The sequence below is a fragment of the Centruroides vittatus genome, unplaced genomic scaffold (genome assembly GCF_030686945.1).
Source record: "Centruroides vittatus isolate TY-2023 unplaced genomic scaffold, ASM3068694v2 contig_596, whole genome shotgun sequence".
Classification (NCBI taxonomy): Eukaryota; Metazoa; Arthropoda; class Arachnida; order Scorpiones; family Buthidae; genus Centruroides; species Centruroides vittatus.
This window is the reverse complement of record NW_027122360.1, coordinates 380005-407475: the sequence shown is the minus strand read 5'-3', so window position 1 is coordinate 407475 and position 27471 is coordinate 380005. Positions and strand designations below refer to the sequence as shown.

General features: G+C 29.8%; 1 protein-coding gene across 1 annotated transcript in view; it reads left to right on the top strand.

Moving 5' to 3' along the window:
• cyst (rho guanine nucleotide exchange factor 18 cysts) overlaps positions 1–27471 on the top strand; it is a 218426-nt gene that overhangs the window by 175365 nt on the left and 15590 nt on the right. Inside the window, 20 exon segments of the mRNA XM_067275154.1 lie at positions 1480–1553; positions 2092–2161; positions 2337–2408; positions 2537–2637; positions 3769–3818; positions 8771–8842; positions 9095–9151; positions 9238–9281; positions 9367–9458; positions 9582–9633; positions 9743–9795; positions 14319–14492; positions 14636–14761; positions 14943–15060; positions 15198–15247; positions 20142–20261; positions 20330–20420; positions 20622–20707; positions 23203–23389; positions 25652–25726. Coding sequence (XP_067131255.1) covers positions 1480–1553; positions 2092–2161; positions 2337–2408; positions 2537–2637; positions 3769–3818; positions 8771–8842; positions 9095–9151; positions 9238–9281; positions 9367–9458; positions 9582–9633; positions 9743–9795; positions 14319–14492; positions 14636–14761; positions 14943–15060; positions 15198–15247; positions 20142–20261; positions 20330–20420; positions 20622–20707; positions 23203–23389; positions 25652–25726 — 1764 coding nt within the window.

Here is a 27471-nt window from a genome sequence, read left to right as displayed (position 1 = left end):
ATAAGTAATGAAAAATTCTGTGCTCGTTTCGATCGGTCTGAATCGTAGGTGCGATAAAAATACGAAATGAAATGGTTCAAATTTTTACAAGATATTATTATTATTTATTGTGAAAAAATGCTGCCCCCTAAAACGCCCAGGTATGGTGTAATGCCGCCCCTGCCGTCCCCACTACGCTAGGCCACTGACTGTAATAAATTTGTAATATATAAATAAATAAGTCTAATGTGAACAATTCCTTTTAATGAATTAGACCAGTTGTATTGTTTGTTTTTAAATATACGGTCCAACCTTTGATAAGCTGCCTCCATCAGTTTGGCAATGTTTTCGGCAGATAAAAGTGACTGTTATCAAAAACAGTCCGACGGTCCTTTATAAGACGTCGACAAGTAAATGATTATTGATATTCGTGTAATATTAGCAATAGCGTAATCTGTTAAAAAAGTATAAATTTATTAAATTATCACATAACAAATTTTATAAAATTGTCAATATACTGGAAAAAATATATCGGAAATTAATTTTTTCTGTTACACAATTAAAATTATTAAAAATGTAAATTCAAAAATGATGAACAGCACAGTATAAATTATGTTCATTAACACTTATTTTAAATTGAGTATATAATGGATACTCGTGAGTGGTTTGAAAAGAATTAAAATATGCAATATTGGTATTGTGGAAACAAATTTTATTAATGTTAGATGATTTTACTCAAATTTATAATTTTCCCTAACTGACATAACATTTTTAAAGTTGCAGAATGTTTTAAAATTTAAATGCATTGATTATACATCTGTATAATTTAACTTCTGATGTTTTGGTCTACTTTGCAGACCATCATCTGAAATAACTGATTATATAATTATTGTAATTAATGACATGATGGCACAAACTGGCAAGGGAGAGTTGCCTCCCCTGTAATTCTCCAAGGAAATTTTCGGAAATAGGTGAGATTCCCGCAGTCTCCTCGAAACGTAGCTCCTTACAATTTTTAAGTTGATTTCACTTCGTGCATATCATAACTTCCATATTGTGTACCTGTATGTATGAAAATGTATGAAGATATACGTCAAAAATATGTAAACTTTTGACCATTTTAATGTTAAATTCAGAAATCTGATAGCACTGTGTATGACATATATTTAAAGACAAAAATAATGTCGATAGGACTTTGTCTACCAATACAGTTGGTGATGGCATATTAATTGAGGTTTCCTATTCTTTTACATTTGGGAAAGATCTGTTCAGTTACACTTTTTGGCAGTCGGCGAGGGTGATCCGTTATCGGGGTGATTTGTCGAGGGTTGACCGTATATACGTAATATGCACATTTATTTATATAATAAATATAGATTCTTTGTATATTTGCCTTTATAAATATTTGTAAATATAAATGAATTTAAGTATACACATGCATATAGATCAATATTTACATTTTGTTTCTAAATTAATATATTCATATTTTTCTTTTTTAAGATTGCCTCGTTACAGTTCACGAAAGTTCCTGTAAGGATCAGATTCTTGACTGCAGCAAATTTAAAAGTCCAAAAGTAAATCTACTTTTAATTGATTTGTATTTGAATAATTATTATAGTAAATTGATTATAAATTTAATATGAAAAATTAAATAAAAGTATAATTTTTAGATTTTTGAAGTTATACAGGGTGATCAAATGAAGGGAGACTTTGTAGTTTAGCAATGCTAAGAGTCAGATTTAGTGACATTGTGAGCCTGCAATAAAACAAATGTGGCTGGCTGGGACCATTGTCAAGTCTGACTTTTAGTATCGCTTCACACTAATTCTTGCAAGATGTACTTTAATTTGATCCCCGATATAAAACAAAATGATATTTCGTTGTATTCATTTGTATTATTAAACTTTTTCTTTTTTGTAGTAAACTAATTTCAATGACAAATTTTTCTTTTAATAAGAAATAATTACAGAGATGAAATAGAATTGTATTTTCTCTTAAATTATTGATTAGTTAATAAGATTAAGGATGATGATGCATCAGTTTAATTTTAGAAAATAACTTTGATAGTTCTGCCTTTTTAATTTTAATACTTATTGTTAAATTTTTTGACAGTTACCTCCCAAAAATAATTCTTTATCTCTGTCCAAAGATCAATTAAATGCAAAATTACAAGTCTCACATGGTAAATATTTTCTTTTTATTTACACTTATCTCTTTCAACTAAAGCATGTTTCGCCTTTTTTTATTACCTTATTGTTGAAGAATAGAATTTGTTATTGTCTGCTATGGTTCTAATTCAAAGCTAATGGTGATTGTGTCTGTGTGTTAAATGCTTTTGTCATGTTGCATGTTCACAGGTCGCATTCCTTATTACCCTTGTCGTTATCAACATCTTTTAGGATCGCTTAATCCGACCGTAACTAACTTAGGTGTGTATCTGTTTTGCTTCGGATATTATTTATGCGGGCTTTGTCTTAGTTTATTTCTTTTTCGTTATTTGTTTGAAATATTTTATTTAAAAAATTAGTTTCATTGCAAAAATTAATATATAATTCAGGGAATAATAAACATCATTCAAGCAGTCTGAGTAGTAAAGAAAAGAAACAAGGATTGATATCTGTAAATAAATTTCAATCACAACCAAATGCAGGAAACAGCGTAAGTGATCACTTAAATTCATATATATTAACTATATACTTATATTTTACTTATTAATATTTATAATCTAAATGTTTTTAAAGTTATCTTAATTAATTTTAATATTTTTATCTTCAAACATGAATGATGTGAATTTTTTCTCAAATTAGTCTTACTTATAAAGTTATCAGATTGTATTTGTAAGGGAGTGTTTTGTTTCAATGTTAACTCTACCATTAAGAGGGTATAAATATCATAAGTGTGAAAGTAAAGATTGGCATCCAATAGGTAAATGAATTCGATAAATACACGTGTCATAGACCGTGTCGAGGTGGCAATTGCATAAGGAAATCTTTCCTAGTCCTAGCTTTGCAAATTTTAAACTAACTTTCTATAATCCTTGGCCAGCAATACCATAAAGCAGTATAATAAACAACAGTAGAAAGTGGAGAAAGAACTTAGAAACAAAATCATATCTTATATCACTCCGGCAAGCAAAAATTTAATAAGCCAAAAATGTTTTTAATCCAGTTTAATGATTTGGTCTTTTTTTTATACATTTCATTGTGGGTTCAGCTAGACCCACAATGGAAGCATCTAAGAGTGAGGAATGAAATCAAAAACATCTGCATCAGAACAGCCAAGAAAATTTTCTGAGATTTTCAACTCAGATTTGAACTCTGGCATTCGTCTAACTGACATCTTCATCAGCTTGATCATTTAGCCATCATGAATAGATTAAGTGGTGTGATTATAAAATAGAGTCTATAGCAGCATATAGGATTAATGTATTATCTTCAGGTTACAAGATAAAATGATGATGTTTCTGTTTATAACTATCTGTTGCATTTTATAAGAATGAGAAAGTTTTATGCATTTAAAATTTTGCAATTTAAAAATTATGAAAATTTAAAATTGTAAGAATCTCGAGTTAGAATGTTGTTCTAATTGTTTTTTTCTCCGCACGTAGAATTAAAGTTCGTAATAATGGTTATAAATACGGTCGGTAAAACTTAGATTTTGCTATTATTATTTGAACTTTCTTTCGTCAAAGCAATCTGATTGCTTTATTTATACATATGTTTTAATTCTATTATGTATTATAATTAAAAATTACTTTAAATTACCGTAAATTGATCTATTTAATTACAGAATTCTCCAACACTGGAAACATCTGGTAAAATCGTAATAAATTCAACAAGGTAAGTATCATAAAGTAAACAGATTCTAATAATTTTATTACGTTATAAACTTTTCTTTTGAGAATACAAATTTTTTTTTCTTATTCTCAATCATTACGTTAAAATATAAATATCAGTAATTAGTTTATTAAAACTACATCATACTGTTTTAATTAATAATGTAAACTCTGTTCATCACTACTAAGTTCATTATTCATTTACTTAATTTTATTATATAAAATGAAATATAAAAGATTTTTCTAAATAACACAGGGTGATTAATTGAAATTCTTTATGCTCTAAATAAATTAAAAGTAAATAGCAACCAGATTAAAATAAAAACAGAATTGTTCCTTATTAAATAAAATAAAATAAAATAAAGTAGTAAGGCAGTTGTTAGATTGAACATTAGTCAGTATATTGAATAAATTAAAATATGTGTAATGATTTTTTTGGATAGATGTAAAATTACTCATTTTTATTTGATTACATTAAAAATTCAATATATCATTTCACCTCTAAAGGATTATATATAAAGACACCAGAAATTCATTGATATCAATGCTATTTATATACCAGCAATGAGAGAATTAAAGTCCACATTTTCACTTTTCATTGAAAGTGATGTCAAAAATAAGTATTGTTTTGTGCATAAATATTTATGCACAAAACAATACTTATTTTTGACATTGATAATATTTATAATGTAAATAATCAATCATATTACATTTGATTATTAAAAACTATTTTAGAAAATTTTTGAGTCAAAAAAGTAGGAATACAAAATTTACTATTTAAAATATAACAGGAAGAAAAAATTCTAAATTACAATTGTTTTCGTATTATATTTACTTTGTTAATAAGTAATACTATAAAAATGTATGAATTTTATTTAATGTTATAAATTTGAGTTTGTTACTTTTATTTTTTAATTTTGAAATGAATATATATTTTATATTTAAATTTTGAAAATAGATCATATTAATTTAAGCATTGTTCATGCAACTGTTAATGTTTATATCAGAAATATTCTACTTATAGAATTATAATTATAATATAGATATACTTTCGATTGGCTGTTAGAAATTTCTTTGCCAAACCTTGAGGCAACCGAATGTTCGACACTCCGATACCTTACATTTTTTATAAATTGATTTACTTTGTTAATGTGACCGATCCCAAAGTAAACTAATATAATGTATTTAATAGTTAATATTGTCGATTCATTAATTCATTTCTTCTAAATAAGTAAATTAAATTCATGTTTAATAGAAAAAAGTACCAATAAAAATTTTGGAATAATTAATTTTTAACTAATTAATTAATTAATTGTCTCTGTCAAAAGCAGAAAATAGTTCTGACAGTCTTTTATATGTAGTAGGAATGCCAATGATCAGCCTACAAGAAAGTTATGAGAAGTTCTGATTATTATCAGACTTTTGAATGTTTTTTTAAACAATCAGTTTTTAGAAGTCATAGATTTCTTTGATTGTTTACACAATATAGATGTAATGCCTTGTAATCCAATACCGTCAAACACTCCTCATTCATGAGCGTAACATCTTAAATTCCTGTTAGTGAGTTACGCTCATACTTCATTGATAAATAACTTGCAAATTCCTACTCCTGGAAATCCTTTTAACTAACGGCTTAAGAAAAGGAATGTCACTTTTTCTATACCTCCATCAAGCTGCCTCCTTGCTTTTGTGCCTTGCGGGACTTTTTATTCGCCAATATCAAGAACGAAAGAACTACAATATAGGTATTTAGATTACAGTTTTGTCAAAGAAAGTTTTCGTTTTAATAGAGATAAGTTTGGGTTTACCATATTACGTAACAACTCGACAAATTAAATTATTAATCTGAAGTGTACGGTGGGTGATCGGTTAACGAACGTAATCCGTTCCGAGATCGTGTTCGCTACCCGAATTGTTCGTTAGCCGATTATCGATTTATCATAGATTTTTATGGGTATTTGATTAATTTGTTCTGGAGACCCCAAAAAATAAAAATTAAAAAAATTATATACTTTAAATGGCAATTCATTGATTTGAAGGTAATGCTTGGAGCACAAACTTTCAAACAGCCAATCTTTGATAAGAGCCTGCATGACCCATGCTCTTTTATTTAATCTCCACATTACTGGCAAAAGTCTTTCTTTAATTATGGAAATTTTTTTGAATGCTCTAGGGTTCTCAGAGTGATAGACAAGAAGTGGGATAAGCTTCGTATCACCACTAGCATTAGCTCCCAAAAGTAACGTCAATTGGTTTTTCGTGGGTTTACGATCAGGAATATTTTTTCATCTTTCGTGATGCAGTACGGTTCAGCATACGCTTCCAAAATAAACCAGTTTCATCACAATTGAAAATTTGTTGTGGACAATATCCTTCTTTTTTAATGAATTCTTCAAATTTGAGACAGAACTGAGCTTCTTTATCTGCACTAGCAGACTCACAGTGAATTACCACATGTTTAATGCCAGATCTCCTTCTAATCTTTGCAAACCATCCAGTGGTAGCCTTGAATTCTATCTCCGCATGTGATGAAAATAGAGTTTGTTTTTTCAGTTTTTCAAAAATTTCTCTAGCTTTCTCTTGAATGATACTCAAACTAGTTACATCTCTTTTCATTTCCCTGTCTTTTATCCAAATTAAAAGCAATCTTTACATTTTTTTATAGATGGCACATCTTTGTTTCTCAGATATGATTTTCATTACTCCTCTAGCTGCTTGAGTCTTCTTGATTATATCTTTCTTAGCTAAGATTGTGCCTACTGTAGACTTGTTCAAGCCATACTGCCTAGCAACATCAGACATCTTCTGCCCACTCTCTACCTTGGCTATTAAACTCTCACCTTTAGAAAATAAAAACTGATGCAAAACTTAATGAGTGCCCAACAGTCTTGCAAAGAGTATAAAAATTATTATTGCCATACTGCCCTTTAGTTTCTTATTATATATTTTGTCAACAATTTTGTGGACATTAATTATTAATAGGACAATTATACAGGTTTTAAGATTTTATGCAAGTATAAAAAATTATTTGTCAGAAAGGTAAACAAAAAGCTGGAATTACAATGGAGAGTTTAAAAGTTTGGAGGAATACTATCTGATCAATATCGGGTCGAGTATCGACGTCGATGTCTCCCGCGCTCTAAAAAGTTTCGAATTGTCACCCGGAGACAAGGGAAAACCAATTGGTATTTGTTATTTTACATTGCTTCTTTTTTGTGTTTATTCTGTGAATTGTTCGTTATCCAAACACGTGTTCATTGATCAAATATAAAAATCTTTTGCAAAAGTGTTTGTCGTCTGATTTGTTTGCAGTCCGAACTGTTCATTAACCAATCACCTACTGTGTTTTATTAAAATATGAAAAAATAGAACTGCATTTTGTAAACAAATTGTGAAAAACTGGTAGATTTGTTTTGTGTTTTTACTTTCCCAGCTATTATATATAACAGAGGGAAAGTATGGCAGTCAATCAAAAAATGACCCCCCAAGATATTTTCCTCAAATTAATATTATATATACAGTATAATTTTGAGAATTAATGTAAATAGAGATTATTGGATTTCATTTTAATTTGGTTAGACAATCAGCCCTACTTACACTGCATAATTATGAAAAATTCATTAATTCTGGTAATTCTATGAATATAAATTTAAATAATCAACAATATTTTTTTGCTGAATCTGCAGTTTAGCTTCTCTGATAATAATTATAATGCTTTAAATTAGTTTAATCAGAACTTAACAATAAAATTATGGAATACTTTTTTATTCATGTGAATACAAATTAACAAATTATGCAAAAACTGGGATTATTTTATAAAATGAAAAAAATAAATACTTTCTGACCATATAATATATTTATGTTTACTATCTTTATATTAATACTTTAAAAAAATTTTAATTACATATATTTACTGTATAAAATATATAATTATAATATATATTTAATAAAATACTATTATTCATTTCTTTTACAAAAAAAAACAGTGATTTCTCTAGAGATCAACAAAGCTTTATACAATTCTTTAAAAGTGTGCTATTATTTAAAATTTTGTAATTATGTTAATTATTATCCAAGAACTTTGTAATGTACATTAACCATGGAAAACTGTCCAACTTTTACATTTGCCCATTACAATTTCTCAATACATACACTTCATATCACTTGGCACACGTGTGACCTATATTCAAATTCTTCCTATGCTTACTATGGCATATCTGTTGTCGTGCCTCAATCGTAGCCACAATTTTGCGGCTTCTGCAGATTACATGTGTTGCACAATATAAGTGATTCCAACTTTGCAAATCATGGGGAACAAAATGCCTTCTTTGTTGCAGAGTCTCTATTTTTGTTTATGGTGCCTCCTAGAGGTAGTAGAAAACAAGACATTTGAATGCAGATGGTAGATGAAACTGACGGTTACTCTATTGATTGATGTTCTGTACGTTGCATACTTCTTGGATAATAATTAATATAATTACAATAATTTAAAATGGTAGCATTCATTTTGGAAGACCCTGTATTGTATTTTTAAACAATTGCACTTTAAATTTCAGCAAAATATTTGATTAATGTTTACAAAAGTCTTTTCAATTCTGTATAAAAGTGTTTCAAACAGAATTAACAGTTAGTTTGAACCATCATTATATATAAATGTATTTAATAAGATAATTAGTGATGATTTTTTATGATAAAATTTAGTAGATATCAGTAGTTAATGAACAGTGTTATTGTTGCATTATCTTAGTAGCCAATTTTTAAACTTAACTTTCACTTTCTGACAGTAAATCAATTGGTAGTTATTGTCATGGCAAATTAATTACGTTTCGTAACAAATACCTTAATGCGGTACATTTTATTAGTAGATTACTATTATTTATTTGCATTTTTATATCATATACCACAAATTGCATGATCAGAGCAATTTTGGTTCTATTTGCTGTCTTGTTTTCCCAGTGCACTGCGTAGACCTTACACTCCTAGTGGTTACTCCCAGTGGCGGCGGGTGGCCACAAAATTAGGGGTCAAGTAAGTGGGGTTTCTCTCTTTCTAAGCACAGTTCTCGAACGGTATTATACTTTTGATGCCTGAGGCATGTGCATGGCGTGTTTAGATTTTTATCACGTTTAATTATCGTTTTGTTTTTTAGTTGCTATATAATGATTTAGATAAAAACTATAGACATATCAAATCATTTTAATTTATTTGCATGGTTGTTAAATGTTTGTTTACCATTTTGTTTAACTACGAAAGATTTCTGATTTAATACTTTTCGTGTAGCAAAGTTATTTCGGAAGAAAAAGAATGCGAACCGATCGAAGATACGTGTTCTAGCAAGTGAGTTTTGATTTACGTTTAAGAAAATAGTATAAAAATAAAACAATTACGGTTCATTTTAAAATTCTATTTGACGTGTTTTGTAGTATCACAGATGTTAATTCGGCTTCCATGGAATCTCTAGACGAAGGTGAATTGAAAAGTTATTAAATATTCATTATTTTTGAAATTTAATGAAATAGTTTTATACAACGATTAAACCGACTATCGTTTAGGTGCACAAGAAATCAGTGATTTAGACGACGATCCGCAACATATAGTTATGGACGAAGAATCGGAGTCGTGGAGTACGACAATCGATAAAAAAGTAGGCATTACGTAAAAATTAGTTAAGAAAAGAATTGTAATTAATATTTTTTGAATTTTTAAAAATAAATTCAAAAGAACAATGAAACTTGGATAAGTATGTCTCATTTAATTATTTTTACAGATTTTGAAAAAATTGAAAGATAAAGAAATCAAAAGGCAAGAAGGAATTTATGGTAAGAAAATAATGTAGTAATTTTTTGATAGATAATCAATATATCAAATTAATCATAATTAAAGGTTATATTTTTATTATCTTTAACTTAACAATATTTATTTTTCTAGAACTAATTCTTACAGAGAAAAACCATTGTATAACATTAAAGATAATGCAAAAGGTATTATTTTTGCTATAACAAATTATAATAGTTTTTAATTTTTATATAATAAAATTATTTAAAAACATTGTACTATAAGATATTTTGACATTTTAGAAATTATATAGCCATTTTTTCCCCTTTGTTTTAAGAATAGTTTTTATTTTATTTCTAGGTCTTCTATCATTTATATATATATATATATAATCTTTTGCTTCCACAATTTAGAACTTTCAGTAATGTATATTTAGATTATCATCTAGTTTCTATCTTACGTACATTTATTAGCTTTATAGTTGTGACTACTCCCGAATAACAGACACGATTCCTTCAGTGTCTGTAAGTCTACAGAAAGAAGTCAAATAAAGAGTATTTTTAGAATTTTGAACTTTAGTGATTTTAAATTAATTTTTTCATCAGTGTTTATTCGAGTACAACTTTCCACTTGGTTTTGAATGGTTAAAAATCTTCTTTGACTATTTTCTGCTCTACGTGTAGTTAAACACAAGAAAAAGCAACAATTTATTTTAAACAATTTCATTATATCATTAAAGAAATTTTTAGAAAGAAGTGTAATCTTACAAGGCCAATACAGATATAAAATTCATTCTAAAACATTATTTGATTTGACTCTCCATTTAAAGCATTTTCGTAACCGTAACTTGACTAAAGAAGTCGAGAAAGTTTTTATGTGTAATAAAACATTTTACTACCTAAAAAAGAGGGGTGAATTTGTATTTTTATGGTACAGTATCAAGAATTTTGCAACTTAAAAGATTATTTCATTCTTTTTGTTATTCTAATTACTAAAAGTAAAAGTGATGAAAAAACAAGAAATTTGAAATGCTAATTTCTGGGAAACTTGCATGTATTTATTATTTGAGTGATTCATGTTTATTCTAAAAGTCCTTCTAATTGTTATTAATATTTAGAGTAATACTATTACTGTAGTAACTAATTAGACCAAAAATACAAATCAACAAGATCAACAGCCTGTAGAATTTTGTAAAATTGTCTTTTCAATTGTGAACAACTGTGCATATTCTTATCCTAAAATTTCACCCTGAAAACATTCGAGAATTTTGTGAGTGCCTGCAAATCAATTTACAAATGCTTTATTCGGTAAAATAATTACACTTTGAATCCAATCGTCACTGTTGAGTTTACGAGATAACCTAAACTTCCTTAACTTGAAATTCTTGATAACCAGAATTTTATTTTGAGTGTATTTCTATAACTTTGTCAAAATAATTTTGAGATTACATTTTGCTGACTTGAAATTTAAGATTTACAGACTTCATTTTGTGTCTAACATATTTTCTGTGCTTACATTGTGTTTTTAAGGGGCTGAATGATATCACAAAGTTGAAGATTGCTATTGTATAGAACTACACTTATAATTGTACAACATAAAATTGAAAATTTTAACAATGTTTTGCAATTGAAGTAATGAGTACATCTGTGATTTGACAACTTACTGTATTATTGGCCAATCAGTTTTATAAGTTCATCTATATGTATCTCCATATTTGGAACTAAACATTCATACTGTATAAATTTTATTGTAAAGTTTGAATTGCATGTTGTGAAATGAAACTCTGGACAGGGTATGAATCTCTCACTAAAATTCATTTTAAAATGTTTTGTGTAGAAAATAAAAGAAAAGAGAGAGAGTGACAATCATGGAATTTGACATCTTATTCCAATGGTCATAAAAACAGGTAGATTAGAGTGTCCCTTATTTTGATGAAATATTTTTTTGTCAAAATGTTTTTGTTCAGTCCCTGAATTTTTACATTTTGTCAGAATTACTCAAATATGAAGTTTCACCTCAATAGGATGACATTAACCCGTGCCAACTTGAGTGCAAAACCTGAATATGGGGAATGATTGACATGGAGGATATTAAGCAACAGTAAAACCAATAACTAAGAAATATAACAGTTTATTAAGTTTTTGATATAGTAGTAGTCTGTAACATTTAATTACAAGATTAGAAACACTACTGTGCTTACTTTCTCTTCGATGTTTCTTTATTTTTCAATTTGGAAAATAAGGGACACACTAATATAGATGTTAACTTTTTTGATTTGTCACACAATCTGTGACTCATCAAACCATCAATCAAACTGAAAATTGAACTACATCGTACTGTTTGTTGGATGCAACTGAACAAAGTTACTCTTGTCAGGGATGACAAAACCAAAGCTATGGTTTTCATTTGGACATTCTGGATTCAAAGGAAGCAGCAGGTGGCTGGATAAATTTAAAAAGAGGCATGGAACAGTTTTTTCAACGAAATCTATAGTGAAAGTATAGAAGTGTGATAGGAGATTGCTGAAAGTGCTTGAAAAGTTTACCAGAAATTGTATAGAACCATAGCCAGAATGATGTTTTTGACACGTGAAATGAACTTATTTTTTAAATGGCTTTTGGACAAAACAATGGAGTTCAAAAGCAATTCATGTGATGAAGGTAATAAAAAAAAGAAAGAAAGTGTAACTTGTTTTTAGAACAAACATGACAGATAATGAAAAACTGTCATCATTATTAATTGAAAAATCTATAAAGCCTCAAAGCTTCTGCAATGTCAAGATTACCTATACAATATGCAGTGGTTATGAAAGCATGGATGACATCAAGGTTTTTTCTAACTGGCAGAAAAAGTTTGACACCTGCATGATGTAAGTAAGCTGACTTACAGGGGAGAATCAATTAATTCTGCATCAGTAATGGTCTTGGGGCTTTTCATATGTGGGTGGCAGCAGCAGAGACAATGATGACAAGTGTTTAACATAAAACCATTTATTTTAACATAAGAGTAACTTACACAATACAAAGGTAGTTTGTTCTAGAACAATCGGCGGTTCAGATGTCCCGGGCAATTGAACGTCGTTCCTTGATCGCCAATCAAAGGTGGCCCTGGGGCAGTGGCGTCGACAAGTCCGTAAAGGCAGGTGGGGAGACTCTGTTTGTGGTGTTGGCAACACGGTTTGAGTCTGTAGTGGCACAGGTTACAGGTTGGCACAATTGATGAAAAACTGTATTTTACACATTGATATATGTCGTCTTGGTTAATTAGAACATTTAACTAACTGAGTGCGAGGTGTCTTTGATTGTCAGGAATTATATCAATCTCCATTCTTTCTTTCATTTATTCCAATTGCTCATCCTCCCTCATTCACGCTTTCAGAGTGGCTGGTCCCTCATTACTAAGTGTAATGAGACTCCTACGTGGAGTTCAAGAAAGGTCACAATTGAAGCCGAATCCAATCTCTTGCCGATCATAGAATGAGATTCCTTCTACGATTTATGGTTTCTGCATCACATTCTGATATAAACAAAAGGTGTTGGACTACAAACGTTTTTTTCTTTGCCTTTTTTAAACAATTAAATTTTTCTCTAAATTAGCCGATTTTCACAGATTTCATGACAGTTTGGACCTGTCTGGGACCTCACAATTGCCAAAAACAGAAAAATATTCTTTTTATCAATAATTACAGTACACATTTGGTGATTTCCATTCTGAATGCTAGTTGAACAGTTTAATTATCATCATCAAATATAACCTCTAGATATTGCAACATTTAGATCAGGGAATCATGCAAAAGTTTAAATTACAATACAGAAAGCTTATTATACAAAAGATGTTATTGAAGATGGCTCACGTGAGTTTAGAGTGAACCTGCTATATGCAATGCAAGTGATTAACAAAGCCCGGAATTGTATATATACAATTTTTAGCTTTATATATATATATATATATTTTTTTTTAATTAACACTTTAAGTCTATCAACTACTAAAAACAAAAAATTATTTTCAGTTAAAAGCAAGTAAAACAATACTCGATCTACTTCCGACTTCGAGGACCTTACAGGTCAAAATGGCAAACAAATGACGGGAAACAAACAAAGGTATCCACTGATGAGGCCTACTAGAGAGGTGAAATGCGTTTGGATAAAATAAAAGCATTGGTAATGATAGTTTAGTTTGTTTCCTGTCATTTGTTTGCCATTTTGTGACCCATAAGGTCCTCGAAGTCGGAAGTAGATCGAGTATTGTTTTACTTGCTTTTAACTGAAAATAATTTTTTGTTTTTAGTAGTTGATTGAATGTGCCGATCCCATTGGTTTTAATTGTCGAATTTATAACTTTAAGTCTAACTGTATTGTTTGTATTGTGATATTTACAGTTTTATTAAAATAATAATAGTTTCTATAGCTGGAAATTTCATTAACCTGAAAATTTTTCTCTGTTTCTTTCATTTTGAGTAATTGAAAGTCTTCTGTATATCATTTCTTTCAAGCTGTTTAAAAAGGAATCCAGTAAATTAAATATTTTAAATTATTTAATCCAGTTTTATAACTTGGAATTTATAATTTTTGTTCTTTAATATATCTAAAACAAATAAATTTGCTTTAAAAAGGGTATTTGACTAATAATAAAGATTATGTTTAGTGATTAAGTTAAATATTAATGATATGCTTATATAGTATGTTATTATTACTAATTGACTTTCAATTTACCTTTCTTTCCTTCTTAGATTTATGCATCCGGCATGATCAAGGAACTCAACATGAGCAAAGACTTAGTCGAACGCATTCTTCCCAGTATAGAAGAATTACTAGACGTTCATTTAAACTTTTTATACAAACTAAAGGAGAGGCAACAAAAAGGATGCATTATCGAAAATATCGGCGATATTTTGATTCAGCAGGTACTTGGAAATTTTTACATCAAGTTAAATAATTTAATATTTTTAAAAGTCTGTAATATTTTGTTCTTATGTTAATGAAATTTTTTATTATATATTTTTCAAAACATTACAAATTGAATATTAAGATTGTTTTTCCTTATTAGTTTCAAGGAGAAATGGCAGAGCAGATGAAATCTGCTTACGGCCATTTTTGCAGTCAACATAAAGATGCATTATCTCTATATAAAGACATCTCGAAATCGGATAGAAAATTTCAGAATTTTATAAAGGTATATAATCAAATATACTGAAATGCAAATTAAATTTTAATTTTATATTGTATCTTAATAATAAAGTAATAAAATATATATTTATTTATTATTACTTGTTGATAAAACTTATTTAAAAAATATTATGTATTCTGCTTAAATAAAAAAATACTAAATTATTTATTTCTAAAAATTGTTTCAGAGATACAAGTTAAAGCCCACTTTTAGAGGCAGATCGATTCCCGAATGCATTCTTCTAGTCACCCAGCGGATTACGAAATATCCTCTCGTTATAGAAAATTTAATAAAATTGACTAAGGGTATGACAAATATTAATTTTAATTTATATATTTAAATATGTTAAAAATATCTACTTTTATTTAAGTTACGTTAAATTAAAAAACATAACGTAGAACGTTATTTTTGGCCGTTAAAATTTAAGTTTTTAATTTTTTAGACAATAAAAAGGAATTTGACGAATTGACTCAGGCGCTAAATTTAATAAAGGTGTGTAATTTTAGTTATTTTATTTTATATAATATGTTTGAAAATTTTTTGAAAGTAAAAAGTGTTACTTTAATTTGCATTTGGGTAAAAGTTGTTAATATTTTATTTATGGAAAAAAATGCTGATATATATTTTTTCTATTTAAATCTATCTCAATTATTAGCTCTGCATTAACATAACAGTTCTGTACTTCAAAAATTAGTGTTACTTGATTGCTTTTGGTTCTCTTTTAGATTGTTGAAAATGAGCATAAAATTGCTTTGGAGAACTCCAAAGCAATTTTATGCTCACTTTAAACATTCAAAAATTTAGCTTCTCTACTAATTATAAGAAGACTTAAGAATAATTTCAACACATAAAAATGTAAACAGTAGGAAGACAAATTAAATTACTAATACAGGAAATTCTCATTAGTTCACTCCATCACTCATTGCATTCTTCCAAAATGTTATGCAGCACTGAAGAACAACACTACATCTCAGGATTCAAACAAACATATAAATTTCCATACAAACAAACCAAATATTCATTAGGTGAGGAATTTTTCAAGGAGATTCCTTGAGTTCTTTCTGGTTCTACCAAGCCTTGAATTCATTATCCAACAGTTTAAACAACATGCAATATGGTTACAATATCAGACATGAAAAAACAACACAGTTTACACTGTCACATCTCATGTACATGGACGACATAAAATTTCATGCATCCACACAAAAACAACTTCATCAACTGCTACAAATTACACATTCATACACCAAGGACATACAAATGGAGTTTGGCCTAGACAAATGCAAAACACTTCACATAGAAAAACGAGTCCTGAAGAAAGAAGATTTTGCACTTGGAAATGGAGACGTTATTGAATCCATGGAAGAGGGCGAGTTCTACAAGTATTTAGGATTCCAACAGGCCAAACTAACAGAACATGCACAAATAAAGCAAAGATTAATTAAAGAATAACAAAGTAGGTTAAATGCTATTCTCAGAACACAGTTAAAGCAATAAACTCATATGTTGTTCCAGTACTCACTTATTCTTTTGGAGTTTTACATTGGACTCACAGAGATCTTGAGCAGCTCCAAAGGAAAACAAGAACAACACTCACTAAGCATAAACAACATCATCCTAAATCTGTCACAGAAAGATTAATCCTTCCATATAAAGATGGCGGACATGGTCTGATTGACATACTTAACCTTTACTACAAACAAATACAGACACTACAAGAGTTTTTCTATAAAAAACAAGAAACATCACAGTTACATAAAGCAGTAACTCTAGCAGACTCAAATAACACACCATTCAACTTACACTCACATGATATGGACAAGACACAACATATAAAAAGCATAGACACCATTAAGCAATCGTGGGCTCGAATGGCACTCCACGGCAGGCATCCCTATGACCTGGCCCAGGATTTTGTTGACAAAACTACGTAAAACAGCTGGTTAGCTTGGGGGTGCCTCTTTGAGGAGATGGAAGGATTCATGATTGCCATAAAGGATTGGGTTGAGGGTAATGGAGGGCCGCATGTGGAATCAGAAGAAATGGCTAGTCCCTCACCCATCCATTTCGATCATTACTAAAACTTGTGTTTTTCGGGATGCGGTAAAAAGATTCTTGTGAAGTCCACAACTACCTTTTAAACACTAACAATATTTATTCATGAACAATCGGTACAAGTACAGTACACGTTAGAGCTACACGTGCTCTAGCTACTAACTTCCGACAAAAACTGGTATCCCAGAATACCACGGGAATAATCGAGTTCTCGTGTACGAGGCTATGGGGGCCTCTAGAGGAATGGCGCCATCTGTCAAGTCTGTGACAAGTTACTGGTTGCCGCAGGATCATAAATACTAAAAACTACAGAAAACACATACTCAAAGATACAACACTCACAAATGATGCATGCACAAAATGTCACATCATGCCAGAAACTACATGACACATTACTTCTGGTTGCAAGCTCTTGGTACAGACAGATTATTTACATAGACAGAATCAAGTAGTAAATATAATATACCAAGAACTTGCAAAGAAACACAAATTATTAGACATCCACGAACCATACTACAAATACATTCCACAGACAGTACTGGAAAACAACACGCACAAAATGTACTACGACAGAGCCATAATCACAGATAAAACAATTTTCCACAACAGACTAGACATCACACTCATCGACAAACACAATAAAATCACATACATTATAGACATGTGGTGTACATACAAGTGGTACCGTACGGTCCGCGAACGAAAGTACAGAAAGACTCTACAACAATTATACAGACGTTCAAAGTCCCTTTATTTCACTTTGTACAAATAAGTTTTATCAGGAATCCCAACTGGTTACATAAAACCCTTAGATTCGGCGCGGCTTTCACAAAACTCCTGGTACCAAACAAGGCACGAAGTGACCGTTCCCCGATCGCGCGACAATAAAATTTTGGGGAAAAACGCGTAACTAACCTAACTTAATTCTAACTTAAATCTAACTTAATACTAAAGGAAAAATGAGGGAGATAGGAAAGTGGGAAGAAATGAGAATTGAAAAGTTTCTTCACCCGGGATTTTTCTATTTTCAGGACGATACGCACTTTGGGGATGGTCTCGGTTCTGTTATCGATTTCCGTCTTTCGGATTCTCTCCTCTATATCGTTATTTGAGACTTACGTTCTCTTACTCGGTCCCTGTCTGGACGGCCTCGAACTTCTATCTCGATCAACTTCTTTTCGAGCTCCTCACACGTCTGATCTCCTCCGTGTCTCGTCCAAAAGTGATCTATATTCGGGCGCTATTCACCCGGCCGCACCTTCTATTGTTCCGTGTTCCGATTCTTAGAACCGCTCATTCCACCCCAAGGCAATAACGGTCTTTGAAAGTTTAGGAAAAGAGAAGACAAAGAAACAAAGGAAAGACTAAGACTAACTAAAATTAACAAATATAAGTATATTATTATGGCCGACGGCCACAGACATATCCATTCCAAACACTCACAATGCACAAAATACATTTACTGGAAAAATTAGCAAGTACACAGAACTCGCCCAGGTAATAAGGCATCTGTGGAGGATGAATAGGGTACTTATTGTACCTGTTGTTCTCTCCTTACAGGTGTGATACCACACACACTACACAAAAGCCTGGGAACATTACAATTGAAAAGAAATACATAAATCACACTACAGAAGGCCACAATATTGAATATGTACCATATTGTTAGGAAATTCCTGAATACAGACATACACATTTATTTAATTTTTGTTTTCTACTACTATTCCTTGATTCTGGTCAGGCATAGTACACGGCCACTGGTGTAAACTGAGTATAACTCACTAAACCCAACACAGTAATAAAAATGTAAATGTGTAGGTAAACAGCACGTGTGATGAGAACTTCACAAGTTGCCAGATATGTCTTATAAAAAATAAAGCGGAATTCTTCGAAATGTTGCACCAATTATTTTTAAAATGGCCTAAAATATAGTAAATAGTAAGTCACCCAATTGTATTAGTCTAGATCCCTACAAGTATCTCAGTCAGCTACTCATAGCCCTATCTTGCCATCCTGAAAACCAGCCTTATTTTACGAGATGAGAGAAAAAAAGGATAGTCCGTGGGTAAAGTGACACCTTCATTATAAACAAACAACTTAACATGCATATCATGGTTCAGACAGAATTTTCACTTCAAATTTCAAACTAATTGAATTCCCTAATGTGTAACTCTCTATATTTTCTGCCAGAACAGATAGTATGGTTATACAGTTATACACTAACAGGATTTTAAACTATCCAAGTTCAAATTAATGAGAATTTCCTATAATTTTAAGTTTGTCCTTTAAGTAGACTATTGCACTCCTACAGAACAATTCAAAAATGTTTAGATGAAACACAGTATTTAACCAAACAGACATGACTGATATATGAATTTGTTTTTTTGGCTACAAATTAAATATTAGAAAAGAAGTTAATGACTATTGAATATTTGACTTGCTCATTTGATACAATTGACCATTTGAGAAGTTTGAATGAATTTCTTATTGTTGTTCATCCAATTCCATTTCTGTAAATTGTCTTGTCGTGTCTTATGACGATATTACTTGCATTTTCAAATTTGTTTTAAGTTTTGTAAAATATAAATTCTTAGAAATCGATTTAGGGTATTTTGGTTTTAAAATTCTTTATTAACGTTTACTGAAATAATGAAATGTTATAATTTTGTCATAATATTAATATTGGATATCTTAGAAAGTTTTATTACAATTGCTAAAACAGAAAATCTCAAATGGTTTTGAGTTCTCTGAATTTTATTTAAAGATATAACAAAGAAAAAAAATAGCATAAATTACATTAAACTCTGAATCTAAATAATTCATAGGGCAGATGGCCAAGTTATTAAGGTGGCAGCTTACTGCTCTGAGAGACCTCAGATAGAATTCAGAGGTCTCTCAGAGCAGGTAAAACCTCTGGTATTTTTTGGGGATGGTCCATTCAGAAATGTCTGGTTCCGGTCCCTCTAGTACCCACCAGGCAGAAAGTTTTAAAAAATCTAAATAATTCTATGTGATAGAATGTTCTGTTAATACATATTAATAAAGCAAACAAAAAAAATCAAATTTTTATCAGATAAATACAATTTAAATTATAATTTTTTAAATGTTTGTTTATAAAACAGGTTTTCAAAGACACTGTAAAAATTAGATCAGACTTTTAACAAATACATTGTTAGACACTTTTTAATTTCAAATCATTTTATAATAATTAAATATATATATATATATTTGTTTGTTTAGAGATGGCAATAACATAGATTTGTAATGCCAAGATGCAAAATTTTCATTATTCAATTTCAATTACTTTATCTAAGGGATGTATTTTTTACAGGAAATAATACATCACGTCGATGCTCAAGTAGCCGAAAAGGACAAAGAACAGAGATTGTTAGAAATTTATAATAAAGTGGATGCAAAGTCCACAGCTTTCTATAAAGGAAAAAAATTTAGAGTGAGTTAATTATTTAAAACTTGGTTATTTGTTTTGCAGTTTTGTAATTTTGCGTAAATTATTTATAGAAATCGGATCTGTTTTCAAACAATCGGAAGTTAGTTCACGAAGGTCCTCTCTCTTGGAGACTGAGTGGAAAATCGAATGGAAAAACGTCAGGTAAAAATAGATAAGACTAATGAAATTTATTATTTTCAATGATTAATGAATATATGACTAAAAGTGATGCTAGCTACAGATTAATAAAAATAAATTTAGAAAGAAGTATTTTGTAAATTTTCGAAATGATATAATTTTTTTATATTTATATTAATTTACTTTTGCAATATTTCTTTAAAAGTACATTTTCCCTCATTGTAGAAGTTATTGGAGTTTTACTTTCTGATGTGATGCTTTTTCTACAAGAGAACAATCAAAAGTATTGCTTTGCTTCCATAGACAATAAGGTTTGTTAACTCTATATATTTTTAAAATTAGAAAGGCATAATAATGAAAATTGTAACAATTTATTAAATTTAATATGTAAAAAATTAAGTACAGTAAACCCTGGCTAATTCAGACTAATAGGAAATGAAGGTTGTCTGAATTAGCAGGATGTTTTCTCTGACAATGCATAAAATGAGATGGATATATGGCACAGTAATTTGTTATGATCAGCTGTATATGGAAGTTTTAATGAGCTTTACTAGGTTATACTGTTGAATTTATTATTACAGGAAATGAGCTATAAAAAATTAATGACAGTACATTATAATGTTTGGTCTTTGGCAGATTACTGACTGCAGTCATATAATGTATGGTATAACAAAGACTTCCAGATATAAACACTTGTTAATTACAATTGTATTATAATTACTCATTAATTATAATTTTTTTATTGTCAGGAAATTTAAAATTACTGTATGGTACTTTTCAAAACAATTTGTCTGAGTTATGCAAAGTCCAAATTATGATATGGGCAAAAAATCAATATCAAAGTCATAGAGCATGACCAATTAGTACAAAGAGGCACCCTACATATGTGAATAGCGTGAATAGAAAGCGTGAAATAATTCCTTGCGCATCAAGCACATTCGGTTTCTTGTTTTCCTCTGTCTTTGTGCTGCATTCGTTACCGTTTTTTGTATTTTGTGAGTCATTCACACATCAGTATATAAGAACTTTACTATCTACTTTGTATTAATTTAAATTAAAATGCTTTAATATTATAATTAGTATAAGTAATTTTTCAGAATAAGTTATAAATTGATGAAGTCTATTTTAAAACTGGTATGATTAAAATGTTATTCAGAGTGATAAAATTAAAATAGAATTTGTGAAAAGTATCACAAGAAATTTTGGTAATGCTGTGATACAATTCAGGCAGTGACACGAACCAGTGACTTGACAAGTATGGTTGGCTCACAATGTCTTCAATTCTGACTCAGAGCATTGCCAAATCCTTTATGCTACTTCTTGCAGTTTTTACATTTGCTTGCTCATCTGGTATAAACAGGTTAAGGAATATCTATTTACATGGACACAAATTTTTTTGAGTAAAACAAATTTTATACACTATGTTGCAAAAAGTGATTAGACACCATACATCAAAACAAAAGCTTTATTGTCAAGAATGTTAGTAACATGTCACATGGAACTACCTTTTGCACTTATAATGCATGCTGTTTGTCTTATTCTCCACTAGGTTTTGGAGCATAGCGATTTGAATTAGCTGCCATTCTTACAGTAATTCTTTGGTTAGATTATCTGTTGATGTAGGCAGTGATGGCCCAGCCCAAATTCTCTGTTTAAGTTTTTCTCACTGGTGCTCAGTTTGGGTTCAGATCATGGCTTTGGGCAGACAAATTCATCCATTGCACATTATCTTATTAATAGTAGTGTAATGTGGACCAGGCAACATGTTAATTTGCATTACTATCTAGAAAATAACAAGTATTTGTTCCAAAATGTTCAAATTGGAAGCATCCGATTGTCCAGAACGACTTGATAGGCACTGACTGGCATCCGTTCTACCTTTCATCACAACCAGTTGTCCCAAGCCATACTAATAAAAACCACCTCATACAATGACACTTCCTCTGCTAAGTTTCACAGTAGGAACTACATACTTAGGAAAGAGATATTTGTCCAAGTAAATGCCAGACTCAAATATGTCCACCTGAGTGGAAAAGTCATAATCTGGATTTATTTAGAGAACCCATTCCATTGTTCTACATACCAGTTTTATGCTATTTTCCTTACTGGTTTGTTATTTTTGGTGATCAATGACTTATGAGCAGCACTTTGTCCATGAATCTCTATGAGATGATCTTTGTATGCAATGTTTAAACATATTCAGTGACTTCGTTGGTTGCTTGCCACTCTTTCTGGATATTACACATTGATAAGAAGTGTTTTGTTGCATCGTCCTCTTCGGCACCCTTTGATTTCTAGACGACAGTTTTCTTAGTTGATACGATCTTGACTGATTGTTAGTTACCACACTACTTCCATTTGCATATTATGAATGGCCAGTTGATTTTGGATGAATAAGAATAAATCTGTCAAACTCATACATATGACATCTGATGATGACCCTTTTCTGGAAGCCTGTCAGCAGCATTGTGTGATGTCACACAGATTTCAGTCTGAATGATGTCATACAGTACTACTCTCAGAATAACTGATTATGATCCAGGCATTTTATCCTGCAAATATGTCACCTGAAATATGTGACATATTTGAATTTTTCATGTTTAGCAGAGGGATCCAATCACTTTTTGCAATATAATGTATAAGATTACAGTTGATTTTATACATGTTCTATTGATTTATTTTGTTCATTAAGTCTTTCAATATATATTATTATTTAAATTGTTTATTTTTGGGGAAATTAAAATTTTATTGTAGATTTAGCATAAAAACTTTGAGATTTATCTTATAAAAGTTTATTGTTTTGCAGTCTGGAATTTTGTCACTTCAAAAACTTCTAGTAAGAGACAAAGCTGGTCAAGACAATCGCATTGTTTATTTGATATCCTCAAATCCCAAAGAACCCGAAATGTACGAAATAAAATTTCCAACTCAAAAGGATAAGAAAGTGTGGATTGGAAAAATTAAGAAAGCTATTGAACATTGTGCAAATGAAGGTTAGTTTGAAGAACAAATGTTTTCATATTATATTTTATGTAGAATATTTCTCTTCACAGTTGAACATTACAATTAAAGTGAATTTTAAGTGATACAAATAAAAGATACATTAGAATAAGATAAGAATGGAAATATTACTAACAAAATTAAATACACCAACCTTTATTTTCAGTTAATATATTTACTAATCAAAACGTTTTTGATCTCTTAAAGGCCATTCTGGTGTTTTCTAGATGAAACATCTTTCCAAAACAAAAGAAGGTTGGGTTTGGAACATTGATATCATTATTTTAAACATTTTTAAAACATGGAACATTCTATAAACAGAGAGTTCTTGGAAATTTAAAATATGGACATTCCATAAAGGAAAAAAGAAAAACAAACACAATTTCAGAGGCTAGATCTTGTAATTATATAGCTGCTCTACATAAATTTAAATGATTCACGGGTGGAAAGCCGGTGTAGGATAAGGTCAGACAGAAAGGCATAAAATTAAAATAGGAACAAATAAAATAGAGATAGAAAAGAAATATAGATCAGACAAAGAATATATTAGTCTTTGAACAATGCTTTCCAAACTATAGTAATGAAGTTCCTATCTTTTTAATTAATGCACGTTGCATTTTTTCTGGCCTGATATATTTCAAGTTGTTTTAGCAGCTTTATGTCATCTATATTTCTTGCAGGATGGATTAGATCAGCCTCGTCGAATAGAATTTTACTTTCAGAATCTGAGATAATTGTGGATAGGGGTTTGGCTTTCGATTCTTTATTCATTAGTTTATTTTTAATGTTTGAAGACAAAATTTGCCCGTGTATGGATCACTATTTATTAGCCCAAAATTCGCTCGAATGTTGTCTTCAAATATTAAAAATAAAAAGAATCGTCGGATGAAAAAATTACGAATTATTCATTAGTTCGGTTATTCTAGATAAGAGGGAATGTGGGGTGACTGCTTTGTATACACATCTCATTTGAAATCGCCTATCAATTAAAGATATTTCATATGCATTTGATTTCTTAAATGAACATTGCATATCTTTCTCATTATGAAACAGCCCTTCTGTGAATCAAATGAATCTGACATTCTTCATTTAGAAATAAATTTATACAGAGGTTTTAAAATAAGATTGAAAGCAACTATATTCATTTGCAATGTTTCCTTTCTATTTGTTTTTAAGTCCTTAGATGTGCATATAGTAATATGAAAACTAAGAACACCAACCTTTATCTTCAGTTAATACATTAATTGAAGATAAAGGTTGGTTATTGAAGATAAACTTTAGTTTTTTATATACTTTTTTTCTGTTTTGGAAGTGCTGATATAATTAGAAAATTTTATATAGAGCAAATGAACTTCTTAACATATACTGGATAAAATATACTTCTTCACACAAAAAAACCTTTAAAATCCAGTGATGCGTGTTTATACGACAGCTAACGTTTTCAACCCCGTCGGAGTCTTCTTCGGGCAAAGTTCGTACGAGATTTCAAATACAAGCGGAACGGAACAAAAACCGAAGCGTACGAACAAAAAACTTTGCCCGAGGATCCCGAGAACGGGGTCGAAAACGTTAGCTGTCGTATAAACACGCATCACTGGATTTTAAAGGTTTTTTTGTGTGAAGAAGTTTATGTAGAGCATTTGAAATTCTGAATGGGAAAGAAATATATTTTAAATATGCTGTTAAGAAATTAAGCAATGTAACTGCTAATAATTTAAGGAGTCTTGCCATTTTTATTTCAGATAAAATGTTTTTTGAGACCAACTATTTTGGCATCAAATTTCTAATGGATTAGAGATTGATGTCAAGACAGTTGTTTGAGACAGACATTGAAAGTGAAAAAATACTGAAACTTAGTTTTTTAAAAAATAATTTGAACAAAAATTTTTTATTAAAAAAATAGTTTTTTTCTTATTTTTGCAACTTTTTAAAAAATATTTCTATTGAGCCAAGCTAAGTGCCATATAAGATTGGACAATTATAATGTTAATTACTAATTAATTTGTCCTAGAGGGAGCTACTAGGTGCCATCTCGTATTAAATTTAATAATTATAATTTAATTAAATAATTTTAGAATATTCTGGAAGAGGTCCATTCTTATATGGCAGTCGGTTTGGCTTTATACTAACGAATCGGAGTTTGAGAGACGTACGTTTATATAAGCACATTTCTATTCATTTTAATGTAATATTGTTACCATATTGAAATCAAGTCTGAAGTATAAAATAATAGTAATTAATATATGCTGTTTCAGATGAAGGTATTCCAAGCGAAACAGAAGAACAAAAATTAGAAGAAGCTAAAAGCTCAAAGCTGAAAGAACTAGTTGGTAAGTTAGGTTGCTTTGCAACACATTCAACTATTAACGTTAATTTAAAAACTGGCAAGCTTCAATTCAACTTTGGCATATGCTTTTTTATGTAGTAATAGATTAAAAAAAAAACTTGTGTTTATAAAGCTTAATATTTTAATACAATGAAACATGTGAACATTACAAAATTGTAATGTTTTAACTTAAGGTTAATAGTTGTGTGTGTTACACAACGATTCATCCAACATTTGTGAGTAATTGGTCACTTTGCTTTATTTATTTATTTATTCCTGTTTAATTGATTACAAAATATCATAAATAGCAAGAAAGAGAGTTTATTTTTATATAACGGAAAACATACTAAGAATGTTGATATAAAAAAATAAGTTACAAAATATAAACATAATTATACAAATATTAACGTTATATATAATAAATTTACTACATCCACAAATAAAAAGTGATTTGCAAATGAAGTTGTGGCAATAATTGCAGGAGTGAAAAATAAATTTATAAGTTTACTATCAAATGAACTTGTATTTTTTTTCTGAATGTGTAGAAATTTTGTGCTTAAAATGGAAGATTATCTAGAACACAAGTAAATACATATTTTTTTTAATTTTAATATTACAAAATGCATATACAAAACCAAGAAAAAATCTTACATATGATAACTTTCTAGCTAATAAATTCGTTTAATAAAGTTATTAATGAGGTTCTTAAATAGCATTTCGTGGAATGGATGGAGCTTATTGCAGGGTATCTAAAGTTAGTGTGCAGTGAGAAATTTGTAATAACATTAAAGTTGGTATTGTATATGAGACCCATAAGTTGTGTATATCCTGCATTTTCACTTTGTGGTAGATAGTACAGTAGAGCGTCGATTATCCGAATCAATTGGGGACCGGGGTTGTTCGGATAATCGATTATGTACGAAAAAATACGGTATTAATATCTCGTGTAATTATATATAATAGTATTCGCATTTTTCACCGGATGCTCGCCCTCTGGTGTTTAAAAACAAAACTATTTTATCTGGGTCGTTTGAGTCAATCTTTACCTTAAAGATGAATAGTAATAGCATACACAAAGCTTTCTGTTGCATTCCAAATTGCAATTTCAAAGCCACACGGGAGTCCAATGTAAGTTTTCATCTATTCACATACAAAAAACAAATGATTATTCAGAAATCGGTCAGTTATATTATTTATGAGCTCAGAATTCTGAAAGAGTGATTGTCCAGCTCTACATGAACAAGTTATGCTGTTAATTTTAAAGGATTTGTTCTTAAGTTTAAAATGCTTAAATCCGGCCCTGTGCCCCTGTGGGACACGGCCGGATTTAAGCATTTTGAGGCCCTAAGATGACCTCTGTAAGGTCTCTTACCAACGCTTCACAATTTTAGAGTCAATCATAAAAAGAATTAATTCAAACTATGGCTCTGATTTAATACGAATATTGGAAGAAAAAGACGTGAAGATTCACTCGTCTTATGTTTTATAACTAAATTTAATTAAATGTTTATATCCGTTTCATTAAAATCTTTTTAATTTGGTTTTATCAATTTTAAAAAAAAAAGACTCTATGTTAATTCTTTAAAAAACATTAATGAAATATTACATAAAATATTAATAAAAAGTATATTTTGTTGGTTTGTAAAAAATGTTTTATTATAAAATTTGACTTCAATTTTCTTTTTTGTAGAAATGTTTGAGGTCCCTTGAAAGTCGAGGCCCTAAGCAACAACTTACATAGCTTACTTG